We start from the raw sequence: 26968 nt of genomic DNA on the forward strand, positions 1-26968 counted from the left end.
CCTCTACAAATTATTAGTAGACCATAAATGATTCTCCTAATAATTCTCCTAATGGCTATTGTTTTCTTTTTCATATTGCTGCATGTTTTCTCTAACAATCGTCAAGTCTATAGAAGGTAGATGTGTTGGTTTACCAAATGGAAGGACAAAAGAGTTTGCCTGTGGATCTCAAAACAGTGTGTTAATCATGGTTAAAACAAAACCCCAAGCGTCCACAGTTTTTGCACAACTTTGCGTAGGAAGATTTCATTGCTTACTGCAGTGTCATTGAATGCCAGCATCTTCTCTCAGCGGTTCTTAATTCCTGAATTTTTTACAGCGATGTCTTCTTTTTATTGGGAAATCTGTGTTTCATTCTCAGAGATTTCATTATCTCACCTGCATAAGTGTTCATTTTTTACCTTCTGTACTTGACTGTATGTCTATTTGTGTAGTTTCTTCCCTGCCTGCCTGCATCTCGGTGTGCTGGCATCAGTTCTGCCATTGACTTTGAAGAGAGTAGAAGCTAGCCATTGGTTCTGCCAGGAGATAATGTTTCAACATATCCATGCCTTTCTTTTTCCAGATGGTATCTTCAGCTGGGTGGAGACACTTAAAAGTTGCTGGAGGAGTCCAATTCTCTAATGTTGCCCTTCTCTGTTAGGTTGAGAATGACCTTATTTTTATCCTTGAAGCTTGAGTTATGAGGGAGGTTATTAAGTTGACTGATGTCCTTTCACTATTGCCCAATTTTTTTGCAGCCAGGCCTTCAATTAGTTTACACTTCTTGCCAATGCAAGAATTATTTTTGGGCCGTGAGGAGGTAAATTATCTCAGATTATAAAATTCATTGCTGACTCCAGTTAACTGCTTTGTTAATACTGGGGAAGAAGAAGAAATTGCCTTTTGCCAGTTTTGCAAAAGGATAGTTGGTTTTGTGCTGTTGCTAGGCATGTTCCACTGTGAAACACCCTGAAGGAAGGACAGATGTGCAGTGAGCCCAACCTCTTCCTGGGGATAATGATTGTACAAGGTGGTTTTGATTTGGTCTAATCTTCACTCTTGAAAACTGCAATCATTGTCTTGTCTGTTCTTTAATACAGATAGCCTGTTAAAGTAAACGACAGCACCCTAAAACATGTGTGCGCTCAGATTACAAACCACTGTTATGCCTGATTGCAGAGGTAGCAGCAAAAATAGACAAAAATGAATTGTCCGTTCTCCCAGTTGTTGTGCGTCTCACCACATACCATGTTATTTGCCTTGCTCTTTAGATGTAGGTTGCATATGATTATTAGAGAATCTCCATTTCTGTTTGTCTTTCCTGTTTTAAAAGCATTTTAGAGGGGGACTTTAAAATGAGAAACTTAGTACTTCGAAGAGAAATGGTTTGTCAAGCTTGTTCCCAGAAGAGGTCCGAGATGCAAGAAACAAGCCTGTCTGACTAAGTACCAAGTTTGGTTATGGGGTGCTTTTTGAATTGATCTGCTGGAATTTCACCAGCAAATCTTGTGTTTGCAATCTGCAAATCTGGTGTATGGTGTAATTCTCTTGGTACAGCTGCAATGCTGTTTATTTGCCATGTATATACATATGCACATATATGTGCATACATATACATACATGTGTGTATATATGCACACCCACCACAAATACATATACTTATTTAACAAAGCAAATATGTGCACATACATAAATTGTTCTGAAGAGTTAGCATGTCTTGATTTTCTATTTCTTTGGAGAAATTTCATTACAAGAAATGAAAGGAGATGTTAAAGGTACATCCAAAAGCAAACAAAGCAGTGTTCTGTCTCAGTTCTTGCTTACTTCCCTGGCTGGTAATGGCGAGTGATGTCCCTGTCGCAAAACTTGGTGTTGTCTTTTGTGCATTCATGCCTTCAGAATATCCTTACTGTGCTTTCAGGATATGAGGCAATTATTCATAATAGAGCAATTGTATTTCCAATCAGATCATGTTATGGAAAATAGTGTTGCTAAAGGGAAAAAAAATATTTGGCTTGGGATCTTGTGTACTTACATAAAAGTTGGAACCTGCTATTACGTGTTATTGAGAAGAAGGATGCAGTGTAAATCTGAAAAGTGTCTACTTTCATCTTTGTATCTCCTTGCTTGTCTTTCCCCCTCTTTTAAATAGTTCCTGCATGATAATGAGAAGTTGTGTTATGTAAAATGTTGCTGTGCTGATAAGAATGGTTCATGACATGATGATGCATTTATGGTACAGGTACCTGGAGTTGGAAAGCAGCGGTCATCGAAATGAAATCAGGTTGCATTATCGTTCAGGCAGTCATCGCTCCCATACAGAAGTATTCCCATACATTTTGGCAGATGATAAATGGCACAGGCTTTCCTTAGCAATCAGTGCCTCTCACTTGATTTTACACGTGGACTGCAATAAGTAAGTAAAGAGTGTTGTTTTGTAAGAAGTTGTCACATGTGGAACGTTCCAGCTCCGAGTGAAGGAAACGATAACTTGGGACTATGTTTTTCCCTTCTCTTTCAGAATTTATGAAAGAGTTGTGGAGAAGCCCTTCATGGACTTACCTTTGGGTACAACCTTTTGGCTGGGACAGAGGAATAATGCACATGGTTATTTTAAGGTATGCATTCGCTGAAAGGAAAAGAGTGAACTTAAAAATGGTTAAGGGATTGGAGCATCTTTCATACGAGGAGAGGCTGAGAGAGCTGGGATTGTTCAGCCTAGAGAAGAGAAGGCTCAAGGGCATCTCATCAATGTGTATAATTATCTGAATGTGTGTGGGAAATGAAGATGAGGGATCCAGAGTCTTCTCAGTAGTGCCTAATGACAGGCCGAGAAGCATTGGGCAAAACCTGAAACACCTGAAATTCCGTCTGAACATAGGAAAACAGTTCTACCGTGGGGTTGGTCAGAGTAAGACTACTATGGAGATATTCAAAAGCCATTTGGACACAGTCCTGGGCAACCTGCTGTGGCTGATCCTGCTTGAGCAGGGGAGGGGGAGTAGATGATCTCAGGAGGTGCCTCCCAACCTCAACCAGTCTGTGCTTCTGTAATCATAACACAGTTTTTAGGGCCATGGTGTGTTGGGTGTCAACATATCTGATGCGGCGAGCTGTGTTTCCATCAAACTGGACTTCACTAAGTAAAGCTGCAGAGCCAGATGCATAGGGCTTGGTGTCACCAAATGACACAGCCAACCACAGCCTAAGACAGGGAAAGGTAAATGGCCGAGTGCAACAGAATTCCAGGAGATAAATGGTCAGATTATTGTCTGTTTCATAGCTAGATGCATTTTTGTGTGTGTCACAGAACACTACAGTCTAGGGAACTCCAAATTCATTGCCCCTGTAGGATTTAGATTTCATCACAACGTCGTCTTGGCTCAGAAACAAATGAGATGACTGGCGTCAATGAAGAGAATGCTTTTTCCCCCAGAGGAAGAATATTTGTACATGCTTTTTGCTTACTGCTTCTGCTTTAACATGTATATATAGCAAGCACCTGGTGTATAGCAAGATTGAAGAAGTGAATGCTGTGTTGAACTGGAGTGTAAATTTTGATTCCTCTGAGTCCATTAGGTAGCACTCATTGGTCACAGCCGCTTTCTGTCGTTTGGCCTCGATCTTCTCTGGAGCTGCTGTAACAAATGATGGCATCCCTGTGGATGCCTTCCACACTGCAGTCCCATTTGCCTCCCAGTAGGCATCTTTTTACTTGAGCTGCAAAAGAGAATTGATGGTGTTGATCACAGAAGACCCAATCACTTTTTAAAATATGGCCTGCTAAATCTTTTTTTTTTAGCCTAAACCACTTTGACTATGGTTTTCACAGCAAGTTCTGTGCTTTTGCACTAAAATCAGGGTTTGGCCGTTGAAATACTGTTTGCTATACTTAAATGCTAATTTATATCCTTGTTGTGTATGAAGTACAGAGGTCCAGTGGGGCACTCGTATTTGAAAACTGAAGCATGGCTTTGTTTTTATTTTTCAGTTCAATATGTGTTTCCTTTTCCTCCAAGACTAAGAGGATGTCTGTTAAACAAGCTGCAAAATTATATTTCTGGCTTAAACAGTTGACTACAAGATTAAAATCAGAAAATATTAGTGCATTGCTTAAACTGATCTCAGATACATTTCATTTATTCTATGTGCTTATAATTAATACCTTTTTTTAAATATTCCTTTTTATTTTTTGTGCCTTCTCAGTTTTTGACTTGATTGTATTCTTCTTTTTGCCAAATCATTAGGTGTAGAGAAAGAAATACTCCAACAGTGGACTGATTTTTTTTGTTTGTTTCTTTCTTTTCAAGAAAGGTAAAATTAAACAAAATACATGGCGAATTTTGCCTCGGTTACATATATAAGCCAGCTTAACAGAAATACAGAAATGGATAGCTGTTAAAAGAGCATCAATATAGCCCAAATATACTGTGCTAAGTGATTTCTCCAGCATAATACGGTACCGATGGTCAAACTGCATCTGAAAATGTGATGCTGGTGTACAGGAGACTCATCAGCTTAGAAGATGAGGACTTTCAATGCTTCTTAGTGTTTTGGAGAGCCAATATTTTTAGACACTCACTGTGGGATAACTCCTACTGATCTGATTTTGAGAGGTCCAGGTGCTTAGCTATTTCTGAAAATCAGGCTGCTCTGAGTGGATTAAATGGATTGCCCAGAGCAGTCAAGGTACTCAAAATCATAAGTCACTCTGAAAAAGATTTTTATTTGGCTGTATTTGTTTTTCAACCTAATATTGCTGCACTAAACCCATGTGCCAGTAGGCATATTCACACTGGGATATATTTGTACTTGTTTCACTATGAAGTCTGAAGTCTGAGAAAGCAATTCTGGCTATCTGATTTCCGTCACGGTGTAACTTCTCTCAGTACCTAGCATCCAGCGGTGTGTTAATTTGAAGACTAGGTTCTTGGGGAGCCTGGGCAAAGCCTCTCCTGTACTGTCAGGAGGTCCTGATTTGGGAGCCCAGGTGGGCTAGGTGTCACAGCTCCCTGTTGTTCCTCTGGGAGAAGGAACCTAAATTCCTGGCGAGTGGCAGAGGCCAGCTCGCATCACAGCTGACGTGTGATGAATAAAGCTCCTCAAAGAGTTGGAGGAGCTTTACTGTTAATAGCTAAATTATTTGAATACTTGCCTGTGCGTTCAGTGAAGAGTGTTTTAAACTTGAATGGGTTGGACCCTGCCGTTCCTCCTTTTCATGAAACTGCCATAACTCGGGTTGACATGAGTTTGAACTTGATGACACCGAGGAAGGAAGGGAGGAGAAATTAATACAGTGAACATTTTGGTGTGCTCTTCAAAGAGGTCTTTGCTCCTGACTTCCAGAACACGTGCTGCGAGAGGTCCTGACGTGGAGCCCTGTCTCAGGTGCTATTTTTTTCACTATTAGCTAATCCCTGCAGCTCCTTGCACAGCACGGGGAAGCATCCAGTTGCTGTAGAGTGTAGCTTTGTTGTTAAGGGAGAAAGGTAGGCATGGTACTTAAGTACCCTCTTAGTTGCCCTCCAGTGACACTTACTCTTCTCTGTAGGTCACTTAAGCTGCTAAGTCACTCCGAGTCATTCACTTGAGGTCAAAATTCTGGTTCTTTGACCTTGCAACATCTGTATTGAATGCCCAGCGTATGTGGATGAAATGTGGACTTTTGCATTTAGTTTGCATTGTGTTCTTAGTGTAGTGAAACATTCCCTTTATAAGCACACTGAAGCATGTTGTAATTATTTTGCTTTTCCTCCTAAGAAGGAGTTTTGGAGATGCAGGGAAAGAGCCATGGATGAAAGGGACATCTGGAGTGAAAAAGACAGGATGGCTCACTTTGAAATTGCTATTTGGCCTTTGCTTTTGCAGAGCAGCAAAGTGGCTACTAATTATATCTTAATGACTAAGGATGCATGTAAATTCTGCCTGCAAGTACGGGATCTATTCCTGTGCGTGAAACTGGCCCTTTCCAGATGGCATAGTTGAATTTCATGCTAAACTTCCCCTAAGTTCTTGCCAACATGCAACACTGCAGCCGTGTAACAGACATGTAGTTTCTTGGCATTCCGCATGCTTTATGGAAAAATCCCTGTTGAAATCATAAAGGGTTTGCATGAACGTGGTTTTCCTGACTCAGGTTTCTTTAATCTTCACTTCTGTTTGACAGTTATAGCTTAGTAAAAAATTTGCATTTTATTTAAAAGTGTGTTTCAAAGTAACTGAAACTGCAACTGTTTTTCAAATTACTTTTAAAGGTCATTTGCAAGCTTTTCTGCAACGACTAACTAAAAATAACAATGAATTCAAAACAGCCAAACTCTTCCCATGTTATTACATCTTGACATTTAATTTCATGTCTTTAAAAATGATTCAGTATGTCTGTATTTGTACATCTATCTATTTTACTTTCTGTTTATTCTTTTATCACTGCATTGTGTCCAGGCAAGAAGCTGTGTATTCATAAGTATTGTTTCTGTGTGGGCTTTAATGTTTTACATGGTGAATGGAAAACATAATTTTGACAGGTAAAAATAATGTATCCTTTTTTTTTCTTTCCACTTACACATAGGGCATAATGCAAGACGTGCAATTACTTGTCATGCCTCAAGGATTTATTTCTCAATGCCCAGATCTTAATCGCAGTAAGTCTATTAATTCTTATACCATAAAATGAAAGGTGTGCTTTGTACCTACTTTCTGTCCTACAAGCTTTCTTAAAACCTTGAATTTCAGTGTATTGGTTGTCAACTTTGACATGATTGAACCTGTTGTGAACACATGGGTTTTTTTTTTAATTAATATATGCATTTTGTTATTCTAGCATGCCCAACTTGTAATGACTTCCATGGACTTGTGCAGAAAATTATGGAACTGCAAGACATTTTAGCCAAAACATCAGCTAAGGTAGTGTTTACTAGGAGTCATGGCATGGGAGAAATGAGGACTCTGAGGCTTTAATTGCTGTCTTTTTAGATTATTTATGCATATGTGTGGGTGCGCACGTGGGTGTGTGCAGAACACCCCTGCATGGTATGTTTATACATTTGTATTTATGTATCTGTACCTGGTGTGTGTACATACAAATTCCCAGTTCAGAGAGCTTTCTTGTTTTTTAATATTTTTATAGAATCATATTTTTTAGTAGTAAACAGAATCCAAATCCCTGAGCAAGGAAAGGTCTCATAGATCTTCAAGGTCTATCTATTAGGCTAACAAGCTGATAAACCTAGAATGAAATAGGTTACTGTGCTAATAGTGCTTATTGCAGCAAGACTTATTGGTTCAAGATCTGAGCTGCCAAAGGTGTGTTCAGACAAAATATATACCAAAGATGGAATTAAGGATCCAACGCAGCATTTTCTTCTTCTTTTTCCCTAGAATGTCACACCAAACGCATTCATGTCTGCCGGTCAACATAGACTAGTCTTCTGGTTTTAAATGTCAGTTCTTGTAGATGTCTGCAGGAATGCTGTTACCTGGCTGATTTTATACACAAATGTTAAAAATGCCTTGGTTGAAGTGGAGAAACAGTTGCTAACATGTTGGTTTTGAGCTTTGCCACCAATTTTGCCTCTCCGCTTAGATTCAGGTCTTTTGTGCATAACCTAATGTCTGCAAGTAGTTTATGTTGAGCAAAATTCTTGGTCAGTTCACACATACAAAGACAAGAAACCAGGGGCCATACCCATCTTCACCTACTCACTTTGTTTCATGATGTCCCTGACGTTAGAAAAGGATGAAATGCATTGTGTCTTGCTTCTTAATTTCCATCTCTGAATGAGCGATGTTTTAATCATATTGTATTTGGCAATAATTGTTTTATTATCTTTGCATTTTTCTACATGTATTCTCTCGTCTGCATGCTTGACAATAAGGGGGACAGTTTCAATCATGTTTATACTAACGTGGAAGCCACTTACACATTCAAAACTTTTTTGTGAACTGTAAATACAGCTGTCCCAAGCTGAGCAGAGGATGAACAAGTTGGATCAGTGCTACTGTGAAAGGACCTGCACAATGAAAGGCACGACTTACAGAGAGTTTGAATCCTGGACAGATGGCTGTAAGAACTGCACTTGCATGGTATGGCTACAGTTTGAGTGGAGACTCAGGAACTCTAGTGTTTCCTCTGATGACAGTTTTATGGAGGCAAATAATGAGAAAACTGCCAGGTGTATCCTAGGTAGTAACCACAAAGTGCTAGAAAACCTGTTCTGAATCCAAGGAATAGTATTAATAAATACATTTTCCTATTGTTTCAGCAGTGCCAGCATGCGTAGCTCTCCTATATTTCATGTCACCATATGTAGATGCTGTGCAGTATACTTAGCTATCACGTTATTCCCATGCACTGAGGTGCAGATAATTTCTCTGGATAATTAATTCCCTGCTTTTTGTCACTATAAACACAGCCTTTTTCTTAGCAAATGATTTAGTGGATCCCTTGTGTCTGATTCCCTCTGGTTGCCTTTGGTTACATCTTAATAAGTAAGAAAGAGTAAAATGTCAGGGTCATATGCATGCTCTGTTACATCACAAATGAAAAAGATTTGTTAGATGGATGGAAGATTCCCAAAGGTATCACAACTCCAGAAGCTATTGCAAGTATCCTTTCAGGTACCAAACCATGGCATCTTTGTTTTGTCCATTCATGTAAAACTCATTAATTCCATTTGAACTCATTAAATGCCTAATCCAAAAGCCATTAGAAATTGGTGAAAAGGATGTTGTTGAATGTACTGCACCTTAGATTGATTTGCTGCTATCTATAATTTGCTAAATGCTTCTTCTTAAGCTTAGTATGATTTTGATCTTTATATTTCTGGAGGGATATTCATTTTGCTTTTAGCATTTTGTGGTTGATGAGAAGAAGACTTAGTCCATGATATAAAATCTGGCTGATAGCTATTTAAAATTCTTTGAATTTAGTGTTAAATGTATTAGGTATTTTTGTCTCAGATTTTTCTTGCAGCCATGATACTACCTTTTAGAAATGTATTGTCTGTTATGTAAAAATCAGAAGGCAGAGTATTGTTCCGTGAGGTTGTTATTTCACACTAATCTGTCAGTTTGCTGCTGATTGGCAGAATGTTTTACCTCCAGATAGATTTGCCTCAAAAAAAAAAAAAAAAATTGATCATTATCCTCATCTCAAAGAACACATCATACATGTCTAAAAGTTTGTATGCACGATATTCTAAAGATATAGTTTCTGTTCTTCTAGTTATTAAAAGAACCATGTTAAAATGTCTTTTTGGGTGTTGTTACAGAGTTCGTTGCATTTAAAAATAGATTTTTAAGTTCCTGTGTTTGAGAACATCTCTGTTCTTGCTAAATATAACTACCAGTTAAGTGCCTTTTATTCTTCTAGAATGGTACTGTGCAGTGCGAGGCTTTGATTTGCCCCCTCTCTGACTGCCCGCTTAACTCTGCCCTGGCGTATGTGGATGGCAAGTGCTGCAAGGAATGTCAATGTAAGTTTTATTGTGGTGCTTCCTTCTAATGAGTATTTTGAAATCTGAAAGAAAATGAACCTTTCTGTAAACATGTCAGTGAGAGGACTGGTCAGGGAATGAAGTATTTGGGTTGAGGAATTGGGGAACCTAGACTTCTCTGAAATATTTTAGGAAATTGGTAACCAGAAGGTTTTAATTTTTCAGGTGCGGGTATTTTGTTTCATTTTAGTTACGGTGGTGTTTTGTTTTTTTTTTTAGCATAGATAATTCTTATTGATGTTTAAAAAGAAAAAAAGTTATTTAAAAACTTTCTGCAGACTTCCATAGTGTATCTTTTAGACCAAACTGCTAGAAATTCAAGAGCGATTGTCTGGTGTTTGTTTTGACCAGTGTTTCTAACACCTCTATCGCAAGAAGAATATACTTTCAACCTTATGTTGTAGTGCTAGAAATGGAGGTTCAGATTTATGATTCTTCTTCTGTAATTAAGGGAAGAGAAAACTCATACTAGACCCAAGAGACCAGCAAAACCCAGACACCTAGAAATGTTCTTTCACAAAAGGTCAGACAGAATTATACAGGAAACTGGATAGAGGTAATTTAATATTGTCATTTAAGATAGGTGATTACCTTTTGGTTTTATAGCATGTTGGTTTTGTTGCAAATAGGGCCAGAGAAGGGGAATTTTAGGTTAATCGCTATATAGATGGGCTATATGTAATATTTCAGGTTGATTATGGGCCTGTATCGCATATGTGATGGTTATTTATTTTAGGCTACAGTGGAATCCATTCTTGAAATTGAGCATGAGATGCACACACTTCTTTATTCTGTAAATGTTAAGATTTTGCTGTGTAGTTTCATCGCTCTTCTACTGCTGTATAAAGCTTCTTACAGAGTATAGAGAAATATATAACTGGTTAAAATGACACGTTGTAAGATAAAATTCAGGAAGATGTTTTGTACTCCATTGATCTTGCTCCCACAGGAGTTTATTAATATTTAATTGTGTTAGAAGTTACACAAACCATCCCATTTTATGAAACCTTATTAACTTACTCAAGTAGATTAATTCTAATTGAGAGGAAATGAGAATTCAAATACTTTTTTTTTTTTTTTTTTTTAACCAGCTACATAGAATTTCCATGCATATTAGATGGCTCAGGGAATTGGTAATTCAGGGATGTGAGATGTGTGGAGTTCAAGCCTCTATTTGAATCTTTGACCGTGTTGGCAGATTTTGAAAACCTGATCCGCTGAAGTATGTTTTGTAACGTACCACCTGTGAATTGAGTTGGGAATTCTCCATCCAGATGTTAATGGGGAAGCGCTCACATCAATATGACTTCTTACAAAGTTGATTTTATTGACAAAGGTCAAGAAATGTGAACGAGCATATGGACACTGACCTTGTTGTACAGCATTGCTACTTCTCCTTTCAATTAAGATACGGTTCTGGTACAACACACTGTGAAGTTTACTCTGATACTGCCTTTCTGATATTCTTAATATTATCAAAGGCCTGTTAGCTTCCAGTGTTGTTAATTTGATGCCAGTATATAATTCAATTTATAACTGACATGCACACATATAACTCTCTTGACAAACTACCAGGAAAATGATTAGATAAAAAAATATAAATAAAAATTGCTTTTGAAAAATTATTCCTAATTTCATCTAGGTTATTTAAAGTGCCTTAAAAAAAAAAAAAAATCAAACAACTTTTAAAGTGGCCAAATCCCTGGGATCAAAGGATGGAGAGTGTAAATTAGAGTCCCATTGGCAAGGTAGTTAAATTCCAGAGTGTAAAGAGTGGAGGGAATGGAGACTGCAGGACCCTCAGTTACTCTCCAGGCCAGTTTGGTGGAAATACTGAGTTGTCACTAGTTCATATATATATATATGTGCCAGCCGTACCCTGTCTTCTTGGTGTCTTTAGCTCAATGTCTGAGCTGATTGAGGTCAGTGTGCTCAGTGACCACGGTTCTTGCTGGAGGGGTCAAAACTGAGTTCCTCCATGTAGATAGGTTCTGAGAATACTTTTTTTGGTTTTGATTCTGAGAACAATATCAGGGGATGTACCGTCTGACTAGATTATGCAGGGCGAACACAGATGGCTTATAATTGGGAAAACAGCCAATTAGGGTGTGTTGCTCAAGGAGCCGCTATCCTGAGGATTTGACAATCAATCATAAATGCTGAGAAAAAGTGATGCCTAATATGCTGTTCTGTAGCTGGGTTTAGTATTTGTTTCAAGACAGAAGGTGTATGGATATCTCTGTTCCCTGCCTGGTGTTTGTGGTACCTTGTACCAGATGATGGGTTGTCTCTGCCAAACTGTCGTGTGAGTATCACTGCCCAGGCAGCAGTAGCTGTGGCAGCCCTGGCACCGTGTCTCTCCCAGGGCTGAGTGCTTCCCACCACGCTTCTTCCTTTCTTCTGCTGGTGTTTGAACAAAGCCACCAAAAATGAAAAGAGTGGAGTCTGATTTAATGACAGCTGGCATAGAAGAGTGAAAGTGTACAGCACTTAAGCTTTTACAGTGACCAGCAAGCAGGCTTCCCAGGTTTTTTGGTTTTATTTTGTTTGTTCTTTTCTTTTTTTTTTTTTTTTCTCCCCCCTGAGTGATTGAAGATGCATCCAGATGGCTGACTGGGAATGGCCTCTGATCAGCGCCGAACCCCCAGCCATGCCTGGCGCTGCTTCAGAGCATGTTGGCTGGTTCAGGCCAAAATGGTGCCGTGATGTGCGCTGATGCTCAAACTGCATGGAGGATTATGGACTGTAATCAAGCGTTTTTCAAGCCTGTTGTCGTTTACCAGTTATGGACATCACCAGTTAGGCTCTCCTGATAGCCAGTGAAAGAGGCTGGCACCTCTGGAGGGTACTTGGTGCTGAGAGGGGGCTGGAGGGGCTGGGATGAGTTGCCTTCTGGAGGTGGACATCTCTTTCCATGGACTGTATAGGGAGCCCAGGCGATGAGATTAGATACTGAATTTTTAGACAGCTAAAGTTGTGAGGCTAATCTTTCCATCAATTAATGTAATGAATATCAGGTGTGTCAGATGGGAATGGAAAGTGCTGGATTTTTTTAAGCCTGGTTCTGACATTAAGCAGTTACGCTAAGAGACTTGGGGGAGCCTACCACGCTGCCAAGCCCCAGGAACTGAATTTCAGCCCAGCCCAGCATTTACATATTGGACGGGGTGGCTTTGTTGTATCTTGTTTGATGACATTTTCAACACTTTAGAAATTTCAGCACAACTGACTCTTCATGTTGTTCTTAAATGTTTAGTTCAGGGAAGAACACTTAGTAAGGAATGTTGTAGGGTTTTTTGGTTTTTTTTTTGGTTTGTTTGGGGATTTTTTTTACCGATATTGTTTGACTTTGGTGGTTCTTGTGAGCCAAAAGAAAAAAAAACCACATCCCAAACTCTGACCTTCTCCCCTAACTCAGTACCTTTGCTTGAGGACATTCAGACAACTTGTTCTATTTTGTCTTGTGTGAAGGTCAATGCTGGTAGCATAAGGAATGGCAATGCATGCAAATTATCATTGGGTTTTCTATTAGCCGTAATGGGCTAAAAAGCAATGATCTTCCAAGGCACATAAATCGGCCAGTGTGTTGGATATATGTTTCAGCTGCAGACAAGCTATTCAACACACAACTCAGTCCAGCTCCAGAGCATGCATACGTCTTAGATCAATGGGAGCTTCCTGTGGAGAATTGTTTGGAGCTGGAAAGCAGACTACTTTCTTTTCTATTCCCAATGCAATTTTAAACCTATCTGAGAAAGTATGTGCAAGAGATCATTAAATTCTTTTCTCCTCTGCAGAGACAAATGCATTGTGTTGTGATGGGCACTGATACCCTATAAAGTATTGCTTTAGACCACAGACTTGGCTTAAGAAGTACAAGGACGGGTTCATTCATTTTAAGTGAATTGTGGAAGGACTGCCAATGTCTTAGTAGCCGAGACAATAGGTACTTGGTCAGCAAATCTTTTTATGGTAACGTTTTTATTAGTTGGTGTATTAACACTAAGGCATCACTTCCGATAGCTACGTGATGTATGTATTTTTTTTAAATGGAGCCAGTGTATTTTTAACAAACTAGCAGATTTTCATTTTTTTTTAAGGCCAGAAGTGATATTTATACCTGTATCTGGCGCAGTAATAATTCCCATCACCAAAGACTGATCCCCAGGAAGAAATTGTGCTCTTCTCATCACTGGCCTCCTCCCAGGGACGCTGCAGACACTTATAGACCTAATCCCAAACTATTTAAATCTATCCCATCAGATTTCAGTGGAGGTTAAAGTCTGAGCCATTATGTTCAAATCTGCTAAAGTCTGAGCCATTATGTTCAAATCCGCAGGCTGTGTTTTTTCCATGCACTTGTTTTTTCTGAAACAGGACATTTGATGGTTTTCTGGTGCATTGTAGCCAAATCCACACTCTAACACAAGTATTTTAAAGCATATGTGAGAAGCATAGGGCTGTATTGGATCAGTTTACACTTCTGGCGCTAGCAGGCATGGGGAGAGAGAGTGCAAAGTGTTTATATAACTCGGAAAGGATTTTTGTACAAAATAATTAAAACAAAAATATGGACAATGTAGCTCTTATAACATACGTGGGTTTCTGATGCAGTGATCTGTCTTGCTAGCTTACAGAAACTTTTAATTTTACAATTAAGGTTAAGGGGATTTCCCCTCTTGCTCTTCATCATGCACTGATTTTTTTTCCCCGAAGCTACACACTCTTCTGCAAGCTTCAGCACTTGTAGGCTACTGACACAGAGAAGGAGCTGTAAAAGCCCATCTGCTTCTCATTTGCACAGCAATGGGCCATCAGCAAGAGTTCAAAATTTTTATCTAGCAACTTAGGGGATATTGATTAAGCTTCCTCTGAAATTCATCATTTATCTGGGTGGATTGAAGAATTATGAACTAAAGCCTGCGCTGCTCACTAAGTTTCATCTTTTCCCAAAACTGCCACCTTTTTTGTGGGCTGGGGCAGTGGCACCATCTTGCCTTAGGTGCCATCCACCAGTGGCAGGGTGGCACACCAGCCCCTGCCTTGTTCGCCCAAGTACCGGTGGAGCTTCTCCCGCGTTCAGCATGGCACAGAGAAGAGGCTGCAGCTCAGAGAAGGGATTGAACAACAGGATTAGTGAGCGCTGACTGAGCAGGCCATCTTATCCTTGCAGTAAATCAGGAGAAGGGGCAGGCTGGAAAGCGAAGGCTGGTGGGGACACGGCATGGGTCCGAGAGCTGCGGGGCAGGTGGCAGAGCAGGCATCGGTACAGGAGGAGGAAGAGGCAGTCTTCAGCAGTGAAACAATGATTAGTCATTTATCATAGCTTTTTTTAAAAAATGCACACTTTAGAATATAGAGGAGAAGCAACATTCTGGCTAATGCAAAAGATTAGTGGCTTTTGATTATAAATATTTATATATGGCTTTTTAAAGATGCAAGTGCAAATAGAGCATAAATTCTGTTATTTTGAGGTTTTTTTTAATATGTATATGAAAAATCAGATAAATTAGCCTACTTCAGAATAGTACTAAAAGATATCTGGAATATAGCCAGCACTAGATTATTTCCTAGAGCCATGTTATTTATTATAACCTCCTATAGTCAACATGCAGAACTTCTGAATGTTATTTAGCATTTAGCAGAATAGTGTCCATTCAGCTTCTGCTTTCTGGATTTTCCATGCTGAAATGATTCACATCAACCTTATATCTCAGGCTTTTGAATCACGTACAACGATAATACCACATTGTATTCACAGTTAAAAAGCATTATATACACACTTGTACTACTGAGATGAATGACGCTGTACTTCACTGCCCATTTATGCCATTTTATTACTTCAGCAAGTCTGTGTCTTCAAAAGAAAGGCAGTACTTACATTAATTTAGAAATAGGACGCATAAAATTTCTCTAAAGAAATATTTTGAAGGGAAGAAAATGTATCCTTGAACTCATGTAGGTCAATAAAATCAGTGGAGCTATTTTAGATTTACAAAGCTACAGTGGAAAAGCATAATTGATGCACATGTCATTTGTGAATCCAGCATAGCTCCTACAATCTGAGTCTCACAGAAGGGTTGAGGTTGGAAGGCACCTCTGAAGGTCATCTGGTCCAACCCCCCAGCTCAAGCCGGGCCACCTAGAGCTGGTTGCCCAGGACTGTGTCCAGACAGCTTTTGAATATCTACACAGATGGAGACTCCACAACCTCTCTGGGCAACCTGTGCCAGTGCTCGGTCACCCTCACAGTAAAAAAGTGCTTTCTTGTGTCCAAATGGATTTTCATGTGTTTTAATTTGTGCCCGTTGCCTCTTGTCCTGTCACTGGGCACCACTGAGAACAGTCTGGCTCCCTCTTCTTCATTCCCTTCCATCAGGCGTTTGCACACATTGGGAAGATCTCCTCGGAGCCTTCTCTTCTTCTCAAGTGGAGAGACTCCCCTTGGCTTTGGCAGGCAGGGCCAGTCTCACCCTCGACCCTACCTGCTCTGCTATATTGTCCATGGGAGAGCTATAGAAATTTTCAAACTACTCTTATACCAGAGCAATATATTTGGTTTATATCTGTTATATATCCAGTGGCAGAATTGTTGGGGGCTTTTCGGTGCAGAGCTTGTAGTCTCCAGTGACAGTTGTTCTTTGTAAGCTGGGCAGTAAAACTCCGTCGGAAGGGAAACGCTGAGTCTTTTCACTTGCAGTTCCCTCCTGAGCAGGAAACTCACTCCTCGTACATCTGTTGTTCAGTGTAAATTAAAATACAGCTTACAGTAAATTGAAATACAGCTTACCCTAATTGGACTTCTCAGGATATTTTGCTCCTACGTTTCCTTTTGTCCTTCCCCACATCCTTTGAATTTCATCGTTCCGCGTTAGCAGAGGAGGACTGGGGGATTCGGTGCACTGTGCCTCAGTCAGACTTTTCGTGCATCAAAGTGCAGCTCCCTCCTAGGTGAGCGGCTTCTTAGCTATTCTGGACCCCATGCATTATGGAACTCCACTGGAAGACTCTAGGTCTGGAGGCAATGCATCAGTATATGAGGAGAATTCCAGTTAATGGTAGAGCCATCCAGTTTTAGTCTTACTGTGTGCCTGAGGGATGAATTATAAAATAAAGTATGCTTAAGAAAATCCTTATTCATTACAATACATTACACTGCGTGTATAGCAACCTGCACTAAAGAAGAAATTGGAAGCATGATATTGGTAATTTTATTGACAAAGAACTAAAAAATATTTTTTACATGGGAAATTTTGCTGTAGGCTGTGCTCTGCTCTCCCCTGCTCTTCTTATAACCTATTTTGTCGAGGCTGTCTGGGAAGAGAACTTGCTCTTTTCCATTCCTTTTTTTCATTATGTTCTTACCGGGGAGTTCACAAAATATAAAATACCTGGAACATATTATTATTTTATTTTATTTCCAGTGCAAATAAAACATTAACATATGTTAGGAATGGATATTTTGGCTTTCAGGCAGCTGGGAGTGGACAGATTGGCAGTGTTCCAGTCTCTAATAAGTTACTACCCTGACTTTAGTAACGCTGATTTCACTAGAATTTGCTTAGTCAGGTGGTAATGTAATAATAATAATAATAAATAAAAACCTGTTCTACTTATAAGTACAAAAATCATCTAGAATATGTGGATGTTCATGTGGCTATGCGTTGATTTCAATATGTTTGTTCTCACCACTAATGTGCTAATGTCACTCTGCACCTGCATCATTGGATCGTGGTTGGGGTTTTTTTGTTGTTTTTATTTTGGTGGGTTTTGTTTGTTTGTTTTGGGGTTTGTTTTTCTTATTATTTTTTGGTCTCATATCCAGGAGCATGTTGCCAAATCAGCAGCTTGTAGCTGATGTTGTAGTTTCTGCCTGGAGCTTTTTCTCTGTAGATTTGCAAATTTCTGTAGTACCTGTAATAATGGTCTTTAATGGGCATGTGTTCTGAAAAGAGCAGAATTTGGCTTTAGCTAAAGACACCAAAATGCCAGGTTTTGGACAAGGTCACAGAAAAGTAACAAGTTGGAGGCAGAAGGCAGGTCATGGAGCTGAATAGAGCAAAATATCAAAACTCAACCAACCAAACGAGATTCATGGCTTGTTGAGAGCTGTACAGTTTTGCAAAGACCAGTTTGCACCTGATATACTCTTGTTTGTAACAGGATTGCCACACTGACAAGGGTCATCTGAGTGGAAAGTTGGCCTAGGGGCGACACTGCTAGGAATGTAAAAGGCGGCACACGTACAGTTTTCTGACAGTGCCTATGTCATGTGAAATGAAAAAATTGGAAGGTTGCGAAGGCTGAAACTCAATAAATAAAATACTGACAAAACCCCACCACAAAACCATCAATAATGTGATGTTATTTCCCTGGCAGTCTAAGGAAGGGATGCTAAAATATGAGTGAAGTTGATTCAGTGAGATTAATATAAAATGATGTATACTCTTATCCTTTATTTGTCTTTTTGTAAAGATAATGATTTAAACCAGTGGCTTTCAGTCTTTTGGACTGCAGAAGTTTGAAATTTTTCCAGTGGAAACATGTAGTGAATAAAGCCTTCTACTGCTTGGCTTACTTCTAGCCATCACTTGCAGATATCTGAAGTGTGATGTATTGACCTCCAGGCTGTTATCGATCACTGTTTCTACATCTGTCAGCTCATAAAATATATTTGGCTTCAAATAACGGCCACTTTGTCCCACGTGAGCCACAACTTTAAAATTGAAATCTCAGCAGATATGGTGTACCAGTCCTTTCTCATACTTTCCTCATCTGTTCCTTTCCAAACAATTATTTCAGTCCTCTTTATTTGAAGAGTTTCTGCTATTTGCTTTCTTCACTGTACCGGGCATAGCACTAAATCTACTACAATGATTTTTGTGTTTTTGTATCAATGTTCTGCATCTTTGCCAATATAGAGAGTGTTATTACTAATTTTTGCCTTTTTGGAGGGGTTTTATTTGGTACCAGTTTCCACTAAAGAGAAAGCTCTGTCCATTTGTTTGGGAGGGTAGTTGACCATCCATACTGCCTGTATGGAGTAGCTAACTAGTCTTTTTTTTCCCACTACTTGTTGAAATGATTTCTGTAACTTTCTGCTTGGAAATGAAAATTCTGATACTCCTCTGGTTGCTCTTGGAAGAAGTTTATGTAAACTTTTTTCAAGTATGATTTTGACTGTTTTCCCAGATTTCATTTTATTTATAATTGATGACATTTGGTTAAAATCCTTGAAAATTATTTAACATCTAGATTTTTTTCCCCTAATAGGTAAATAAATTTGAAGATGTTATTAGGTTTGTTGTTTTGCATTGTCATGAGCTATTATGGTGAAGAAGAGCTTTTTTTACCTTGCTTCTTTCTGATGGCCAGTATATACTTATATATAGTAGTGTTAGAATGGTATTACAGTGACATTGTTGTTTGATGTAATGAATTGGGGCAGAAAATGCCTGGTTTCAATTATCAGATTTTTTTTTTTTTTCTATCTGGAAAGCAAAGCCGGAAAATATGCTTACCTCATCTAGGAAATAGGCACATACCTGTTATTTCTAGTGAGGGAGTGCATCAAATACTTTGAAGGTAGGAAAGATGAACTGGCATGATTCTCCTTATATCGTTATTACTTTGACAAAGAGATGTAAATTGAGGTATTATTTCCTTAAGATGTTTCTTCGGGTTATATTTGTATTCACCAAAGTGCAGCATCATCTCTAGGCACATTTTACAGGCTTGTGAAGAGGGAGGTTGTTTTGTAGATGTTTCCATCATGCCATAAGCTTTGTTAGATCCTCAAGGCACCTAAATGAGAAATCAGATCTGAGTATAGCATAAAAGAGTTAACAGTCTTGCATATGGTTGTTGCGAGTTCTCAGACAGGCTTCTTAATAGTAGTAGAATATGATTTCAGAGTGCTTAAATCTTGTCCAACATCTTCTGTGGCTCTGTATGTATAGAGTTGGTAGTATGGTTTAAGCACCTAACCACTAATTTTTCATTTTACTGATTTTGCAGTATTTTACTGCAGAGTTGCTATGAAGAAATGTGGGAATAAGTGAATACATTTTAAAAAAATAGAAAATTAAAATAGACATGTAAATAAAGGAATCACATCCTCTTTTTCATGCATCAGTTCAACCATCTTGATTCACATATTTGTACCTTTGCTCCTGTTCCCGGTGTGACATCTTGAGTCCCATGACAACTTAATGGAAATAACAGGTTGATTCTTACAGTGTGGGCAAACAGATTAAAAATCCTCACCGTGGCTTCTGCTGTACTCTGAAAACTAGTCTGTATGTACCTTGCAACAGTCTTTTATCATCTAGGAAGCTATTTACCACTACTGTTTAAAGCAAGTCCCAATCATTCTTTCTTGCTGACAATTGATCATGGACAGCAAGAGCCCTGTCCTTCGTTCTTTCCAATAAAATTCTATGTTTTGAAGTCTAACTTCTAAACATATGTGGACAGATGTCAAGGTCTGTTAAATAAAATCCTAAGGTGGCTGTTGAAATAAAATATTTTGTGGAACAGAAGAAACTGTCTCCCTTGGGGAATGACAGCCCTTTGCATTTTTTCCCCTGCCAGAAGTTTGAAGGTCATATTGCAAAACAAACTGGATGCTGCCTTTTAGAGTGCAGTTCTTAGCAGACCATGGTTGACTTGGAAGTGGGTAGATGCAGTGAGCAAATTTATTTAAGTAGCTCTACTTGTTATCCCTATTAATTATTTGTACTAAGGTACCTTTAAAACCCTGCTGTTACGAAGAGCCATCAGTCTAGTTACTGCACACACAAAAGACAGTCCTCTGATCTGCAGGATTTGGCAATTTAAGTGTAAGAGAAGAGGGTAAGACACTGGATACAGAGAAAAAAGATGCGGGGAGAGTAAGGGAGAACTAAAATAAATGAGTCATTGTCCTGTCAGGCTTCTCTCTCAGGTGTGTCTCTGCACTTCTGGCAAGGTGTTCATGAGCTGTTGGCACTATGGGCTATACCTTCTTTCACAGTCAGGATTCTGTCCTGCATACATACCGAGTTACTGATATTTATTCAAGATTTGAAAAAATTTTCTTTTTTCTTTCTCTCAAGATGTTTACTCCTATTGTGTTAGCATTGTTTAACCATTATGGTTGTTTGCTCCTCACATTTATTGTGGAAATAGTGAAGTATTCCCCATGTATTGAGGTGATGTGATCACAGGTGGGTTCATTTTCTCAGTCCCAATAAAGTTCCCTCTAACAAAACTAGACTGTTCCACAGGAAAGACAGTACTTGTTCTTGCTGGGACAAGACCCCAAATTTCTTATCTGTCAAGTTTGATCATCATACATCCACTGTTCCTTTACAATTCTACTAAATATCTATACTAGATCTCTGCAGCTAAAGAAAGCAAGGTCTTTGCTAATAATATATTGAAAACAAATTCAAGAATTTGTCAATGCAAACTGCTGTTTTTCTCTCAGGTGTTCAAGGGCTTGAAAAGAATGAAAAACAGTGAGAACAGGTTTCATAAAATTCATTAAGCTTTTTCTCTTAATGCTATTTAACCCAGTCCAGTCATTTCTGAGGTTCTTGGTAATGAAACGAATTACAGTTAAAGATGTACCTACTTCTTTTCTGTGCCATTGAAATTGCAGAATTGTACTTTGCCTTATGCAGGTTTTATGCTAATAGGTGATAATTGAAAATGAAATCTTTTTTTTAACAGTGCTTTCTGATTCTTGGTTTCCATACAAAGGTAGTGGTAGACAAAGGAAAAGGAAAAAAAGTGAGTTGGCTGGCATCAGTAAGATGAAAGTATTGCAGCTCTCCTAGAGACTGGCATACACCACAGCCCCATATAGACAAACACCTGGTTGCACAAGCACGAGAAATCTGAGTCTAATGTCTGGAGAGGTCCCCCTGAAGACAATAGGAGTGTTAACATAGATATAATACATAATTTTTTTTGTATCATCAGTGACTCTGAGGCTTTCCCTCATTGATCTAGTTCCCAAACAAAAAAGGAATAGTCCCATTAACAGTTGGTATGAACTCTAGCTTAGTGTTTTTGTGTGACTGGGTTGGAGCATCAACAGATGCACTCTGGAGAAATTAGCTATGACAAAGCAGAATCTGTGAACATCTGTTCCAGCCACTTTTACATTTTTAATTATTTCAAATCCTGAACTGACTTTAGACATGAAGTATTGTGTTGTTTGGGAATGCACAATGGATAACAGTAACTTCTGGCAGCCTTGAGGAACAGGGGTGTGATGTCAGGGGTACATAGGTTTCTATTTAAAGTTGTCTTTTGAAAAATTCCAACTCTATTGGTAGCACCTGATTTTTTTTTAGATTAGTTTTTGATTAAATGCTATTTGATAATGAATGATGAGAGTGAGTATATAACAAATTTGGAAAGCCCATTTGCATAACTGACTTTAATCAAGATTTCCAAAATGTGTTTACCTTGCTGTCTATGTGTTAAAAAGCCTTTCACTGAACTAATGCTAAGGACTTAGCTTAAGAACGTTAAGTAGAGTTCTCTGGAGTGTTTGTGATTACGCCAACTAATCCTGTCATTCCGGCTGAAGTGAGGGAGGAAGATGATGCATCTCGGAAGAGGGACGGGAGGATGGGCAGATTCCTTATGCGGGAACAAAAACGCTTGGAGGAAGAGTTGGGAGCATGAAACCCTGTTCAGTTGCTGGGTGGACCTTGATGCAGGTGCTTGGAAAGAACTGAGATCTAACAACAGCAAGAGATGCGGTGCTCCATCTGTGCACTAATCCGCTCCTGGGAACGTCTAGACACATTAGACTGGCCTGTGCCATAATGCAAATAAGGCATACGTGATTATTACTGTAATATCCAAGTTAACAAGGGGCTGCCATTTGTAGGGGGAGTGAAAGCACTTGGATTAGGGAGGAAAGTAAATACAGTAAAATGGAGCTATGTGATGCCAGGTCACAAGAAGTCGTGCCATCACCATGGAGGCTCGTGCAGTAAAGTCATGGTGCAGAATTTCTAGCTAAAGCATCTGTGGAAGTTGTTCTGGGCCAAGGAGAGTCTGGTTGAGAACGGGAGCATCAGCAGGGTCCCCGACAGTCACTCAGATACGGGCGTGGTCTAGGGGTGCTTAAATAATGGGGCAAATTTTTGGAGAAGAAGCTATTTGGAATCTCTATGGCTTGGGAGCATGGAAATGTTGCCTCCAAGTGATTTTCACGCAAAGAAATGCCCCTTTTACTATTTTGCAGTGAATTGAGTACTTTTGCTAGTTGCATAGGATGTATTTTAAGGCTGTCAAATGAAACGCTGTCAAAATCTCTGAAGGTGCGGCCATTCAGAGGTACTTGCCTTTTACTGAATATGCTCACACGATCTGTGTCTGCAGACATTGCAGAAAGCAACCATCTCACTAGTCATGGGCAGAAACGTGTCGTTGAAAGGTATTGCATGGCAAATCTGGGCAAAAATATGGGTAGTATCGCAATATGCTTTATTTCTTCCCCCCGCCCTGTTTGAAGTCTCTGTGGAGCAGAGTAAGAGTTACCCCATGTAAAGGGCTGTTGCAGGAGTAGGTGTCCTCCCTCATCGCATCCGTGGGTGGTCTTATGGCATGGCAATGGAGAATGCAACCTGCTTTTTATATAGTAAATTAATGCTGATGGGTGATAACCGTTTACCTCTCAGATTTTAAATAGTGACTCAAAAGGGTGCAGGTCTTTAGCAGTTCTTCATTAGTTTAGAAATTCCCACCACTCAGTCCTAATCAATTAATTGGATTTCATCTTCCATATGGATCTCCGTGACTTGAGGCTTTCTGATGGGTGTATGTGCAAGTTTAAGCTTGTCATGAAGTATAAGGTGTTTTAGGGAGGTGTGTATTTATTTTTCTACACTGCACAATTTTCCTCTTAACAAAGTTTTCAGAAAAGCACCTTTTACAGTTATCCCAGCAGTCCAGCTGAGAGAAGGTGGAACTGAAGCAGAAATTTCCCCATCATTAGTAGCTGTCGGCATTTGATAAAATACCTATTTGCACCTTTACTAAGATACAACTATGTCACTACTATTGCGAATAGCTTACATAAGGACTCCATCAAATAATGTCTAATCCCACTTTTATGAGGATTAAGTGGGCACGTAATGTTTGCATTGGAGTTCTTTTTGTCTTGCAGACTGTTGTGCTATTTATAAACCTTTAATATAATTGTAATACAGTGGTCATATAATTAATATTAACCTTAATTGCTTTTCTTCTCTTGACACCCTCTAAGGCTTTTGTCTTGGCATTTGATTTTATTGTTTCACATTTTGCTGCAAAAGTTGCTTGAGTATCGGGTGGCCAACATAGTTAATTCAGCGTAAAATGGATGGGCATTTTGATCGCTTTGGTCATGTCCAAGTTTTCAAAATCCTATGCTTAGTCCAAAATATTCCAGTTCTGTTTGACAAGCAGAATATGGTCCATTGCTCTAAAGCCAAAGTTGTGCATGTCTGTCAGTAGAAATATTTTGGCTGCCATATTTAACCAAGCTAAAGTTGCAGTATGGGTAGCAATAATGCCATTTTTAAGAGAAGCTGACATCAAACACGTTGTCCAGATTGGATCTTTGCTTAACTGGAGACAGCTCCCTTTGTGCAATGTGATGTCTGTTGGCTTTGATTGGTTGCAAGCTCTTTCCCAGACTCCCTGTCCAGCAGCCTGCTTTAAAAGTTTTACTTCATCTGTCAGGTCTGTTTGCTTCAGCAAAACAGAGTTTTTAGTCACATTTTGATGTGCTTTTTCAGTGTTCAGATTGCTTTTTTTAGTCTTTAAAGACGCCTCAAGGAGCCCTCATTCTAGGGCTCAGATGAATTCTACAGAAGACTTCCCAGCAAGAACACACAGGATAGATGAATTATGTCATTTCCCCATAGTAGTTGATGGAAATACAGGAAACATGAGAAGTAGGTGAAAGAATTTGTAATTTTAGATTGACTTCTTGCCAATGTGACTAAACAGCCTGTTAGTGTTGTTGGAGGTGGCTCACACGGCAGATGCTCTTAAATGATTGTAAAAGTACTGTAAAACAACGAGTTCGTGTTTTCAGTGTAATAGAGACATTTAGCATTTCTGGTGAACAAGAAATAAGATACAAATAGTAATTGATTCCTTATCATTAGGAAAATTCAAAACAGATTTTCGTTTTTTCAGCTGAGGAAGCAGAAGCATATATATGCAGCTTTTTAGCAGTGATTGACTGGAAAAATTAGCAATATATTTTCCAGCTTGAAATCTGGAATAATTTTGAATTGTTGAGGGGAGATGGCATGAAATAAAGCAAGTGTCCAGTCTCCCTGACTGCAGTAACAGAGGAACTTGTACTCTCCAGAAAACGAGCAAAGAAATAATGCCTGAATCCCTGCAAAGATAAATGAGAAAGGGGTGAGACCAATGCCTAGTAATGGTGTGGCAGTTGAGAGAGAAATTAATGAAAGGTGACCATTATCTCTGTGTGTATTTCTAAGGATAAAGCCACACAGAGGTTTTGCACTATGTAAGCTTGCAAAGTAGGATTAATGGGACTTACACAATGCCTAAGCCTCGATCTCTGAAGAGTGGAAAATGTAATCAAGGAGATTCCAAGGAGGAAGTTGGAAAATTAAATGAATGAGACAGGGAGTTTTTTGGTATGCTTATTTTTGGTGGGTTTTTTTTCCCCTCACACACCACCATATGTGAACAAAGAATGCAGCGACATAGACTTAACTACCAGATTTAACTCTTACTCCATAATTGCTGACAAATTTCACAAAACTTCAAGTCACATCTGCCACTCATAGGGCATTTATGAATACAAGAAAATAAAGTGATTTGAGGAGTTCACCAATGACCCAAACTTTCTGCTTTTCCTTGGTGATGAGTCTGAATCAAAATCAGCTTAGATACCACAGGGAAGTGTACATGCATTTCTCAGAGGACGGCATACACAATCTAGATAGCAAAGGTGATAAACACAGAAGTGAGAAAATGTACTAAATGAAATCCTGTGAACTCAGTGAACAGAAGGCAGGAGTTAGCTGGGTCATGGATTTTGCATGGACATTTTAAGAAATGCAGAAGGAAAGTGCCATTTGCAAGCCAGTGGGAAGAAGAAAGGGTTGTGAAACAGAAGTGCTGGTTTGACAAACTGTTGATAATTCACTGAGCGAACACAACAGCCAGTGGGCTCCTGAACGATTCCTTTCACTGGTTGAATATGGAGAAGATGCCATGTTATCACAATGTGTTAAATGGTACTACAGGGAATAGTTGTATTATCACTACTTCTGTGTAAATTAGTAGTGGGGATATAAGCAGACCTTGCTGATAATATTGTAATATTTGATCACCTTTTGTATACAAATATATGGAGAGTAGTCAAACTTCCTAGTGGGTTTTGTAGACTACCTGTTTCATCTTCTGAGAAAAACGTGCTTTGAAAAACATACTTTGTTTTAGGTACTGGGGGGATGTGCCGGTTTGATGGCAAGAGGAAATGGTTGATGTAATTCAGCTGTAGATGAAATCCGACATAGGCAATAACTATCGAGTTCTGGCACAACTAATCATCAGGTAATTTCTTGACTGTGACTCAGTCTGTCGAATAAAAGGACTTAGGAAGATGAAAGATGATATGTTTCCCCAGAGACATACCAATCACAAACTAATCACAGTATCCTGGGAAGCATCTAGCCAAGCAGAAATTAAATCCGGACTTTCCAATTACACAATTCTAGTCCAGATGTTCATGTTGTTGAAATATCTTTATTTCTAAAGGAAAATAAAGATGTGAAACACCACCATCATGGGATGTGTACTGGCTGTGACAGTTGCTGTCAGGAGCTAGGAGGAACGTTCTGTTCCACAGTGCCTGGGATGTGGATCCCACTGTCTTAGGAGGAAAGTGGGACAGCAGAAAATTGGTAGCTTTGTCTTTCTAGAAATCTTTCCAAGTGTCCTCAGTGCTCACCTAACCGGACAACCTTGGAGTAAAAGTTTTTAGAAGCCTTCAGGTAGCTTGATGAAAATGTGCCCTTTGCTGTCTGGCAGGATGCCTCCTGTGGGCAGCGGAAGAGCGGGCTGGCAAGAGAACAGGGAAGAGACAGAAGCATTTATGGGAGTATTGGAGAAGAAAAGGCAGTGTGCACTGGCAAACTTAGACCATTGCTAAACCCACTGGTATCTGTCTTGTTAAATAAACGTGAAGCCAGTGGTACTGGCATAGATGAAGTGGCCCACGTGATTTTTGTAAGCTCATTTGGCTCAATTAGCGTAGATAAGAAGAGAAAAACTAAGTGATAGTGCTCGGAATTAGAGCTTCAGAGTGTACCTTAGTTCTTGCTGCTTTTTAATGGAAGGAGCTGCCCAAATACGGTGGAATACTTCATGTTTTAGAGAACACTAGTAGGAAAGAAATAATCCAGGTACTGTTGATTTGGAAGATGTTTAAGAAGAAATGTCCCTTTTGAATG

At 39.2% G+C, this 26968-nt stretch overlaps 1 protein-coding gene across 1 annotated transcript in view; it reads left to right on the forward strand.

The window, feature by feature from the left end:
- The window catches only part of NELL2 (neural EGFL like 2), a 153848-nt gene that overhangs the window by 34378 nt on the left and 92502 nt on the right, over positions 1-26968 (forward strand). Inside the window, exons 4-9 of the mRNA XM_075059106.1 lie at positions 2225-2398; positions 2504-2600; positions 6551-6623; positions 6803-6885; positions 7936-8064; positions 9353-9455. Of these exons, the coding sequence (XP_074915207.1) occupies positions 2225-2398; positions 2504-2600; positions 6551-6623; positions 6803-6885; positions 7936-8064; positions 9353-9455 (659 nt within the window). The remainder of the gene's footprint in view (positions 1-2224; positions 2399-2503; positions 2601-6550; positions 6624-6802; positions 6886-7935; positions 8065-9352; positions 9456-26968) is intronic.

This window comes from Buteo buteo, chromosome 28 (assembly GCF_964188355.1).
Source record: "Buteo buteo chromosome 28, bButBut1.hap1.1, whole genome shotgun sequence".
Taxonomy (NCBI): Eukaryota; Metazoa; Chordata; class Aves; order Accipitriformes; family Accipitridae; genus Buteo; species Buteo buteo.